Source organism: Molossus molossus, unplaced genomic scaffold, assembly GCF_014108415.1.
Source record: "Molossus molossus isolate mMolMol1 unplaced genomic scaffold, mMolMol1.p scaffold_m16_p_23, whole genome shotgun sequence".
In the NCBI taxonomy this organism is placed as follows: Eukaryota; Metazoa; Chordata; class Mammalia; order Chiroptera; family Molossidae; genus Molossus; species Molossus molossus.
The window spans coordinates 5,839,409-5,851,554 of record NW_023425359.1 but is presented as its reverse complement, the minus strand read 5'-3'; the positions used below and the strand labels follow the sequence as shown (position 1 = coordinate 5,851,554).

Sequence of the window (12,146 nt, the reverse complement as noted above, 5' to 3'; positions counted from 1 at the left end):
GTTCTTTAAAACTTGCTTAAGAAACGGTGGCTGGCCCTGGTGGGTTTTGCTCAGTGGTTAGAGCACCAGTCTGTGGACCAAAGAGTTGGTGGTTTGATTCCAGTCAAGGGTACATATCTCAGTTGCAGTTCAGTCCCCAGCCCTGATTGGGGTCGTAAGAAGGCAAATAATCAATGTGTCTCTCTCACATCAATGTCCCTCTCTCTCTCCCCCCACTACTCTATCTGAAGATAAATGGAAACATATCCTCAGATGAGGATTAACAAAACAAACCAGTGGCTGGAGGATCAATGACATGTTTAACCTGGCAGCTCATACAAAATACCTGCTGTGTGAACAGGCAGAGTTGAAGCTGCAGAGGACTTACTCATTCATCTGGTCAAGAGCAATTCTGTGCCCCTTGAGCAGCCTCTACAAACAAACATCGTATCTGGAAAACTCTCCTGTTTTCCCCTCAAATACTGTATTAGGATATCCTGATGCTCCCTTTTGAAAGTTGGCTTCACTTTCCCCTTCCAATCAAACTGTATTGGGTGCTTCTCCACCATTTGTGTATTCAGCAATGACACAGCATTTAAAATGAAGCCCTGTATCCACAAGAAATAGTTTTTCATTCCCCCAGTGCCACAGTCATGTGGAATTTCCACAGTGAAAGCTAATGAGAATCTGGGACTGAAGACCTGGGGACGATTCTAGGAAACACAAAACCTGTACTTACTCCCAGGCGCTAGACAATTCCCTTATGTCTTCAGTACAGTTGCCCCCCCAAAACAGAAGGATGCACTCTCCTCTCTCGTAAAACACCTTGATACTCATCAGTCTGGAGGTCCACCCAATGACATCCCTGCAGGAACAATTAAAGACCATGTTCTTGGAATTCTTTTTGATCAACCTGATGAACTCGTTGGAAATCCTGAGCAGATATTCAATGTCGGCTGACTGGCCAAAGTCCTGGGCCGCCAGATGCCACATGATGGCCCTGATGCTGAACAGATGTGCATCTTTCCTCAGCTTGACTTTCTCCTTCTATGCACCCAGAGTGATGAAGCTGAACTTCACAGAGGTGTCCACGTGGCGGTCGTGACGAAGTTCTCCGCCAGGTCCTTCAAGTACTCCTGCCTCATCCAAGTGGCCATCGCATGAAACTTTTCCAATTTGTGGGCTGCATTTTCTGTGTGTAACAGGAAGTCCCGAAACACTGCTGACTTCGAAAACCTGACGCCTTTGGAAATCGGGGGGCCAAACGGAGGCACGTCTTTCAATCTAGAAACTCCAACACTGAGGAGGAAAAGGAGAAACAAGATGAGCTGTGATGCTGCCACACTTCCCTTCAGAATGGGACACACTCCACACTGTCAGCTCAGCATTTATCTGTAGCTTCTTGTTATCCCCATTTCTAGATACCAAGTTTTTATTCATTTGTTTGTATTTAAGAAAAACGTCTCACACTTAGTAGAAAAGGTGGTGTTATAAGCCGAGCTGTGCCCCTCAAAATGTGTATGTCAAAGTCCTAAACCCCGGCGTTGGGAATGTGACTATGTTTGGAGACGAGGTCTTTAAAGAGATAAAGTCAGAATGAGGTCCTGAGGGTGGGCCCTCTTCCAATCTAACCGGTGTCCTCATGAAAGAAGATGTGGACACTCAGAGACACCAGGGATGTTCCTGCTCCCAGGACAGACCTGTGAGGACACAGGGAGATGACACCATCTGCCAGCCAAGGAGACGCCTCAGGAAACCTGCCCACACCCTGACCTGGGCAGGCCAGACTCCAGAACCACAAGGAACGTGTGTCTGTTGTCTATACCATGCTCACTGTGGGGGTGTCACGGCCACCTGAGCTGACAACACGGGGTCATGGATCCATGGCGGACCAGAGACAAAGGGGTTCAGACAGCACCAGGCTGGGACTCCAGCTCTCGGGCTCGTTGTCAGTGAAAATGACAGCGACATTTCAACAGAAGTGGGCTCAGCCCGAGTACCCAGGAGTGGGCTGGGACATCACTGGCACTGAACACAACGGTCACACTTACAGCCAAAATTTTTAAGTGTCTCTTTTTTAAGGAAATACTCACTTGACCATATTTTGAAAATCAAAATGAAGGTTTTATGTGAATTATTTCAAGCGATTCTAGGGACTGAAAAAATCAAATGTACAGTGATACTAACCACCACCTTAATACATCGAACCAGTGGTGCTCCCTACGCCACAGACATTTCCATGTCTCCAATCCTTTCTGGAATAACAGCAACTATAAGGAGTTAAGTAATAAATGAACGAATAGAAGACGGGAGTGAGTGACTGGAGGGCCCCAGCATCTGCAGTGTCCGCTCTCCCACTGCGGCCAGCGCGGCGCTAACCCGCCTGCTCGGGCTGGAGCGCTCTGCTGGGACAGGCACAGGGAGCAACCGAGGCTTCATTCTCCTCGCTGTAAAGAGTCCTGGAAGAGATGACTTAAGGCATGAAAACGCTCTGTCCAGATCTGTTGTCAGGTGTGAACTCATTTTCTGCAGATGGTACATCAGACTGTCAGAAGAGAGAGTCCCTGCACACTCCCAGTGAAGTCCACTTTCTGGGAACTGAGCATCAAGATGGAGACTGGATGGGGCCTTAGTCAGTATGAAAGGGGAAGGAAGGACAGACACACCAAACTCATTCATGAAGGTGTCCATGCACCAAACCAGAGGGTGATGTTAGGGACTTGCCCCAGGTCCTCAAAGGAAGGCCCTAAAAAGTCTAGACAGAGTAGGAATTAACCTGTTCTCACATGTCAACATCTGGAGGGCTGTCCTGCAGCCACCTGTCTGGACTGCATTTAGTCTGACCTCACCTTGGGTGCCTCCCCTCCACCCCGACTGCTGAGCTCAGAGGCCCCTCGGCCAACCCCACCTGGCACTTTGCAGGATTGCTTTTCTTGCACTTAGCTCTGTGGATTTTAAGCTACTCTCTGACAGCAGCTTGTAGCACTTAAGCCAAAGCAGCAGGAGAACTTTCTATGTCTCAGTATGCGCCCAGAGGGTTCTCACTGTGGTGCTCCAAGGGAGGGAGGAGGAGGCACCTTTTAACAGGGCAATTCTTTCTGTTCCAAACAATTGACCCTCCTATCTAACTGGAGTCCCCTCTGCAGGTGTAATACATGCCTGCTCGATACACGGCAACCCTGTGCCCTGAGATCAGCACTGTACAAGAGCAGCAGAACTTTGGCATCACTACTCCAACATTTCTGGGATACTCGGGAATGGGGACCAAGCGCAGGAGCCTCCTTACAAAATTTACATAATCCCAAATTCTTTCAAGCAGGGTTTAGGTCAGAAGGAATATTCTTTTGCTCGATTTAGATATTTCCCAATGGGTGGAAGCAAGAATAATTTTTAGAACTAATTTCATCCCAAGAACTGGAAAACATGTTGCTGAGGATTACATGGCAGACCCCCCCAACCCCATCCCCTACCCCTCGAGAACAACACCATGGAGAGGCGCATTTCTTCCTGTGCAGGGCAGAGGGCTGTCGCTGAGCACAGTGGTGGAGAGCAAACTCCAGTGCCTGGTGCCCCGCTGGACTCCAGCTCCACCAGCTCAGCATCTCTGAGATAATCACTTAATCCATCAGTGCCTCAGTTTCCTCACCTGTAAAATAGAGGTTAAAACAGTGCCATCCTCAAAAGCCTACTGTGAGGATTAAACAAAATAATGTATATAAAGCTATTATTACCCAAACTGTTATCATTATTATTGTCACAAATAATTATTTTAATCAAGTTAAAATTATCAGCTAATTTTGTCAGGAGGGGCCCCTATTACAGTTTCTGAAATAGAAGTTATCATTCTGTGTAGATATCTCATTCCTTTTAACTGACAGCTCCTAAGCCTGTGTAGCAAGAAGTCTATTTATTCAGCTACTAAGGGATACATTTTGCAATGAGTTAATCTTTGAAAGTACCTGGACAAAAAACCCTCCAAATTAGCTCTGCAGTGGCTGCAACTATTAAAATGAAAGAATCTTTAATGAAAAAACGGGTGCTTTGTTTTTTTCTTTTAATTTTTTTCTTTATTAATTTTTTAGAAAGAGAGGAAGTAAAAGGAAGAAAGACAGAAACATCAATGAGAGAGAACATCAATTGGCCAACTCCTGCATGCCCCCCACTGGGGATTGGGCCCACAACCTGGGCATGTGGCCTGACTGGGAATCAAACCAGCTACCTCTTGGTGCATGGGTTAATGCTCCACCACTGAGCCACACCAGCCGGACTGATTGCTTTTTCAAACTTCAGGCTAAAATCATGCTATGTGCTGCCTGCTCTTTCCTCTCCCAGTTCATGTGGACTCAAGTTAACTTGGCGAGGATCCTGCATCTGTGGGGATGCCAGAAACACCTGTGCAAGGTAAAAACATCTTTTCCAAACATCAAGACATGCACACTTACTGGGCAGCAGTTTTCACAAGAGGAGGACACTGCAACCCACCGGCCCACCTGGACTGTGGATCTGCGCTCACCGCAGGCCCTGGTCAGCTACACCGCCTGCCTCTGCACCTCACCAGCTCTGAGACTGCACTCCTGGGGTTCGTCTGAGCGGTGTGCAATCCACCCAGGCTTCTGTAAACTGCGTCCATGGACTGAGACATTGCAATTTAGAAAACAGGAGGCCTAGACTGTATTTCACCATTTCCTTTGGGGGAATTATTTAATGAATTTATCTTGCCACTGATATGTTTCAAGGCACAGCATGTAAAACAGACCTATATAGTGTTTTTTAAAAACCTGGGTGCTGTGCCCTTTTCCACATGGCAGAATGAGTGTGGCTTCATGAAACAGCACGGACTTGATTGGCTGCCCTCCTCCAGGTCAGCGCTGACTGCTGAGGCCTTCCACATGGTCAACAGGAATGCTTATGAGGCAGCTCCAAAAACGAGAGGCACCCTGCTCACTTTCCCTGTGAGTCTCATTGGTCAATGACCACTTGGTGACAGCAAGGTGGCTTCTGAAAACCAGGGTCTATCTGAGTGGTTGGCACATACCACCCTCCATCACAGAAAACCATGCAGCCCACTCTGTGCATAAGCTACACATTTGCACCAAAAACACCCTCCCTAGTAACTTAATTAAAATAAAACACCTGGGAAAAGAAGGGTATTACAGATGTTTAGGATTTTTGTGCTAATGAACCCCCTCATGATATAAGCAATAAAGTAAAGATAGAAAGTAATTTAAAATATTTAATTTGACCTAAAAAATAGCAGCCAATCAAATAAAACCAAATACAAAACAGCCCTAGGCTTGCATTTCCAATCCATTAGGAGGGTTCATTTAAGATTATTCTTCATAATTACCATTCTTAGGGTGAGAGCTCAGAAGAATCAGCCAATTGACCATGTTTGTACCAACATTATCTACTCGAGCATGATGTTTATACAGTATAGACATTACAATTTGTTTTTTTTTTTGATCATTAGCGAGTGGATCTGAGCATGAGGCCAGTGGTGTTTTACTTGGGAGTGTATACAGATTGCCCGGGAGGAGGACAGGAGGGCCGGGTCGTGGCATTAGAACACCACAGTGGGGCCAGGCACCGCGGAATTTAACAAGCTGACTGTAGGCAACACGCAGGCTGAGAACTACCGGCGTAGACTGTGTTCCTTCAGGAGGGGTTGGCAGGGGCTGGGTGTCACCTGGGAACATCTAACACACAGACTGGTTTCTATGCTTCAGGAGGCAGGCTGCTCGGCTTCACAGGCTCCCCATGCTCTCACACCCACACCTCGCCCCACCTAGGCCCCTCGGCAGTAAACCAGCAACGACTGTGCTCAGGTTATTAACGAAATAGCCTCTGATGAGTGCCAGGGACTCCAACAGTTGTTCTGCTTAATTTCTGGTATTTATTTTTTATAACTACACCCTGAAGAGGGTACTATTATCCCCATGTTTAAGGGAAGGAATCAAAGGCTCTGGAAAATAAAGTAGTTAATAAAGAGCCACTCAAACTCAGGTCAAAGGCCCACTCTTTTCCCGGAACCTCACATAAGATCTTTCTGTGGCAGCTGTTTCCTAAGGAAGAGTTGCTCCTTTATTTGGAAAAAAGAAGAAAAGCAGACCCCATTGGAAACAGCCTTGGGATTCTCAGGCCTGTGGACAGGCCCGTGGACGGCCGATGGAAACCCCCAAGGTGAGCGGCAGCTCCTGGGTGCACAGCCCCGGGGGAGGGAGGGAGTGATCCTAGAGGCGGGGCTGAGAGCAGCCTTTACCCCCACGATTATTTCTGCTGCTCAAGAAGAACTGAAATGGCCACTTCATCCACCTCCAAGGTGGGAACAATTAAGTGATGGTTCCAGCAGGGGCTGGAGGAACTTTTTAAGGGAAAATTAAGGAAATGTATAATTTATGATCTAAATTGCTAGGCATTTCATTTTTTCAAAAATGGGAAGAAGGCAATTACTTCTTACAGAAGGAAGTATCTGAGCAAAGACAGTGGGAAGCCATTAGAAAAGAGGGGTAATTACGGGGTAAGGTGAGAGCTGGAAAGCACACCCTCTGGGAGAAGCTCTGTGGAGACACTGGGAGCCCGAGCTACGCCCACTCACCTGTCACACACGCTCTCGGTGCAGGGCTTGTGCACCGGACCATGACGAACACATGCTGGAAGTGGGAGCGGATGCTCTTCGGAATGAAAGGAGGTGCTCCGGGCTCTTGGAAGACAATGGTCACGACGTCATTTCCTATATGCCTTTTCTTCAAGCTGCAGTGAAGACAGTGAAGACAGTGAACACAGACAGAGCTAGAAACAAGATGCTCTGCAGGAACAGAAGCTTCTCAGAGCAGCAGTCTGTGGAAAGCAGTGCTCCTGGGTGGGCCTCAGGAAAAGCTGGCCACCTCCAAAGACCTGGAAGGCCCCACCCCATTATTCTTGCAATGTGCACTCCCTCTTCTTTTCTTTACCTTTTTCACCCTGAAACAATAGTGTGTTCAATCTCGAAGTGCTTTAAAAAACTTTATGGGTTAAGCTCTTTAACTTCAAAGGAGGAGACAGAGCGAGGAGGGGACAGGTTGCTGGAGTCTCGCACTGCAGCGCTAGGAGCCTTGTGTTTCTGCAGCAAGAACACAGGGCACTGGCATCGTGGTAGCTAACATATTCAAACGAATTAACTGAAACTTTATTTTAAATGTAATTTAGAAACACAGCATTCCATCAGACTAACAGCTAAAAAATAATAGTGTGTAATCTTATAAATGACAAATGTGGCAGAAGAGAAAGAGCCCAGAGCAGAAACATTTTAACAAGTCACATCTTTACTTCTGAAGTCCCTTCTACCAAGACTGCTCTCTTCACCCCAAGTTTCTTCTAGACAACTCAGGTCTCTGCTTAGATACCACCCCACCTGAAAGGAACAGCCTGAGCAAGCCCAGGTTGGAGCTCCACCCATACCCCCAGGCCTGTCTCTAATATTAGCTGTTGTACTCAGAACTGTCTCATTGTTGGCTGACCTCTCCTGCCTCTCCTGAGGGTCAGGATCCCATGAGGGCAGGGGAAGTGTCCCACTGCCTTTTGATTTCCTAGTTTCTAACAGCCTGCCCAGGAAACACCAGACTCCCAACACACATTTGCTAAATGAATAAAAAACTGATAGGTACATATAATCACAGCCATTTGACACTGTGCCGTGAAATTGTGACCACCTCTGAATATATGCTGAGCAATCCATGCACAGGGACCCCTGTGAACTGATGCAGGTAAAGGCGTGGCATCCAAGCTCCCAGTTTGTGATCTTCAGTTTTAACAGGTCCAATGAGCTTTGCGTGAGTGGTGATGTCAGCCAGGGGTGGGGTAATCTCAGGTAGTAAATCTCTCTTTACCAGCAATAACAAAGACAACCAGCTTGCTCTTAAATGTGTTTGGCACCTACACAGCACACATCACTCACTGTGAAGAGCATTAAGTTCAACTTGTAAAACCTTTTAAACCCAAACACAAAAAGGGTTTCGCCGTCAGGCCCCTGACTTATGATTTCGCACAATGAAAGGCCTGGACCAGTGGGAATGAAAGGTCCCTCTCCTAGAGTTCTCTTCGTGCAGCTAAACTGCTGATTCATAGGTTGGAAAATCCCTATTTAAATCTCCACGGTGAAAGTTATAAACACATGAAAACCATCTTACTGTCAAACTCAACAAGTCACCTGTATTGTAAAAAATGTTTGCTAGATATTTAAGTAAAATGTGTCACTTCAGAAGCATGTGAAAACCCAGTGACAAACTACATCACGTTCCCTGGGATGTATGTGCCACACTGCGGTGGACACAGACGCTGACCACAGAACCAGCGCATGGGAAGGACAGAAGATGGAAGCAAAGGGAAGTATCTAAAACAGGCACCAATAGAAAAGCTGAAAAATGGTCCTAGGCTGAGATTCTCCTCCCTCGTCCCCCACTAATGAAAATACATGATTCATATGTACTGTGATAGGATGGGGACGTTCAGGAACCAATGAAAAGTTAAAAACAAAAAAGCTAAAATACTGTGTTCAGCATATTTGGTGAATACGAAACACAACAGCTTACACTGTACTTGACTCGATATCCTTGAAACAGAGGAATTTTCAGATTAACAAACAGAAGGTGGAGGTCACAGTGGCCAAGGCAGACCCCGCCCCCCACCCAGAGTGATTACTGGGCCACACTTCACCTTGCAGGCCCTGCCAATCAAAGGTGATGGGCGGGCGTGGACTCCTTTGCCAGGGCCCTCGCTGGGGCTACTGTCACAGCAAACAGGACAGCTCCTCCTATCCATTTCCCTTCCTCCTGAGGGAAGTCGGGTCCGCACCACACTTCACCACAGCAGTATTTAATGCAGGGGCCTAAGGAAACTTTAGGACTAGTTACCTTGACAACAGTCACCACTTTGTCCCTTTCTAAGCACATTCTTTTGCTTTGTAAAGTGGGCCCAAAATGTTTTTAAAAGTCTAGTTAATTTTTAACCATGGTCACAAAATGCACTTTGTAGAAAAAACAAAGTGTGTGGGAGGGGGTCGGGGGTGGAATAAGGAGAGCCATTAGGAAGACAAGAATCTAAAACTCTTTGTAGGAGAATACAATAAGAAAAATTAGCACCCTGTCCATTACCAGGATGCTTGAATTTCATTAGCGACTCAAGACATAAAACATCTGGAAAGTGAACCAAAACATTCTTCACTGTTTGCTAAGATCTTATCAAACATTAGATAAGTAATTTCTTGGACTTCTTACAAAAAAAGGTAAATGATTTCTTTTGTGACCAGTGCTGTTTTCTTTCTAACTGGTCAGAGATATTCTTTATAATCAGAGTCTGGAAATGAAAGGGAAAAGGTGTATCAACTCATAAACAAATGCAGCCCAGCAACCAGGAAGGCAGGCCCCTGACTACCAGGCAGCGTTTGCTTGGGAACTGGAATAGGAAATGGCACGCGTGAGGGCTGACTTCTCCTTTCTGGACACCTGGAGCTCATGACACTCTCAGGGCCAAGAGAACCAACCTAGTGTCTTCAACTGCAAGAGTGAGTCAACAGATACTGCACCAGGCAGACCTACATAGTGAGTTCCACAAAATGTCCAGCACTTGATTCAAGTGAGACAGAAATTGGCTCTTGTTATGACAAGGAAAGTGAAAGTGAGGTTCTTCGCCCAATCCCATGGCGAAGGCACACACGCCCGGAAGCAGCAACCTCAGGGTTGTTCTCAGCCCCCTAACAAAGTCGGGGTCCACAGGGCTACCTGTGAAACAGCACAACAAGCAAAACAAGTGCAAACACAAAGCTCAAGGTGGCAGGAAGGGGAACAAGGCAGATCTATAAGCCTCTATGCGAACAGACTCATTTGTTAATTTTTCAAAATCCTAGCAAGACAGAAGGAAAACAGCAGTCTGCACCTCACTCTGGAGGGGAGGTGGAAACGGGACATGGTTCAGGAGTCCCTAAGTCCCGTCAGAGGAGAAAGTGTCACCTGAACTAGAGGAGGCAGACTCCAGAGAGCTGCTCGTCTTAGAAGCAAATATGTGTAAAATGAGCATTGATTTCAAAGAGAAACCTGCATCATTAAATGATTACAAGTTCTGAAATTCAAAGGGATGAGCTTGGAACAGAGCAAAAAATTAAATGCATCCCCATCAAACAATCCTAAGTTCTGGACCTTAGTCCTTGGGTTGGAATCCAAAGTCCAGTCAGGAGGCACAGGGCTGCCTAAGGTTCCTCCTGCCTCTCTGACCTTATCGCCTCCCCCACCTGCTAGAGCCCCTTGCCCCCCACCATGCCAACTCGTTTCTGCAGCATTCTGCACTTGCTAACCTGCTTGGGAAGCATCTCCCCTTTTACATAGACCTGCCTATTTTACATGTGTACACACAAAACACACATAACACACCCTCCATGTACTCTATACTCAAGCCGAGGTTAGAACGTTGCTTTGACTTTTAAGAGATGTCTAGTTTCCCAGGGAAAGCCATGGAGAAAGTGAGTGTAGAAACGCAGTCTGAACAGTAAGAGGGAAATCTCTGCACATCCCCACACGAACGCAGACGCTCTGTCTCTAGCGAGAGACAGCCTGGCCCACCTGCCCCCTGAACAGACCTGCATGCTGGGTAAGCGCTCTCATCTCAGAGCAGCAGAAAGATCAGATCCCATTTATTATTTTACTTTTTTATCCTCACCTGAGGACATTTTTTTTTTTTTTTCATTTATCTTCAGATAGAGCTGGAGGGAGAGAGGAGGGGAAAGAGAGAGAGAGAGAAACATCGATGTGAGAGAGACACATCAAGTGGCAGCCACCCACACAACCCCAACCGAGGCCAGGGACAAACTGCAACCGAAGTACGTGCCCTTAGCGGGAACTGAACCTGGAACTCTCTGGTCCATGGGCCGATGCTCCAACCACTGAGCCAAACTGGCCAGGGCGATCAGATCACATTTAATGACCATTTCTAGGATTTATCACTGAGGTATCATCTTCATATAACAATATAAAAACATTACTTTAAATATTTTATATTAAATATTATATAAAATATAAAATATTTTATCAATAGCAAGAGTAAATGTACAAACCAGTCATGCAAGGCTGAATATTTTGCAAATATAGTAATAAAAATAAACCAAGATGTGGGTTTCTGATGATTTAATAATAATAACAAGGACAACAGGATTATGAAGCTACAAGTATCTCCGACACTGGGCAAAACCAACCATTATTCTATGCAGTAATTCTTATTACCAGGTATAAGCCTACATTCCTATTTAGGACCTGGGAATAAAGCAGATCTTGGAAAGCTGAGAAAGCATTTTATTCTTCCAAAAGACTGCACAGCACAGGTGAACCCAAGTGCAGTCAGCACCTGCTTGCCCGGCCCTCAAGGGCAGTCCTCCAGGACAGAACGGTCCCTCGGCCGTACCAGTTAGCGACTCTCAGAAGTTAAGTACAAACCTTGCGAGGCAGCGTCCTCCATCTGTCTGAGTCACAAGGAGAAGAGGATCCAGCCTGGCTCAAATCTAACAAGGTGTCTCCCTTCTGTAGATGCAAGCCCGGCACCAGGCAAAGATCAGTATTCTTAGAGTGGAATGTCTACAGGCTTGTCTTATTCCTTGGGGACCTCCATGAGGCTCAACACCCCTCCAAGTAGAGAGCTCTAACGTTATGCATTTAAAAAAAGGTTACCAAGGCCAGGTACCATGCTCCCTTCATCTGTTTTGTATGCTCAGCTTGAAGAAAAGGTTTCCGTGCCGAGTGTAGTTTGAAGCTAATTTGTGGAGCTCTTTCCACTGGTAACTGCCTGATTGCTTCACTGTGTTTGTCTACCGGACAAGGAGAAGGGAGCCCCCAGGGACACGGCCCTGTGAAAGACAACTGAGAGCCCATGAAACAGGCCCGAGACCTGCGGGACCACTGAGGAGGGAAGCACTCTGAGAGGGGGCCTCTCACCACTCCCTGGTCTGGCCAGGTTTTCTTTCTAAGCGTCAGACATTCCCAAGATTGAACTCTTTTGCTGCAGTGAATTCTCTAAAGACTTTTAATACATCTTGGAATCAGCTTTCAGCTTGATTTATTACAAGAACAAACAGAGGAAATTATATCTGATGTGGACGAGTCTGGGCCAGTTAAACAGTCACAAGTACCAGGATGCTAATGAGGCCAAAG

At 46.4% G+C, this 12,146-nt stretch overlaps 1 protein-coding gene across 1 annotated transcript in view; it reads right to left on the bottom strand.

Annotated features, from left to right (window-relative positions):
- The window catches only part of SIPA1L2 (signal induced proliferation associated 1 like 2), a 198,707-nt gene that overhangs the window by 56,816 nt on the left and 129,745 nt on the right, over positions 1–12,146 (bottom strand). Inside the window, 4 exon segments of the mRNA XM_036277621.1 lie at positions 734–1,070; positions 1,073–1,278; positions 6,575–6,611; positions 6,614–6,729. Of these exon segments, the coding sequence (XP_036133514.1) occupies positions 734–1,070; positions 1,073–1,278; positions 6,575–6,611; positions 6,614–6,729 (696 nt within the window).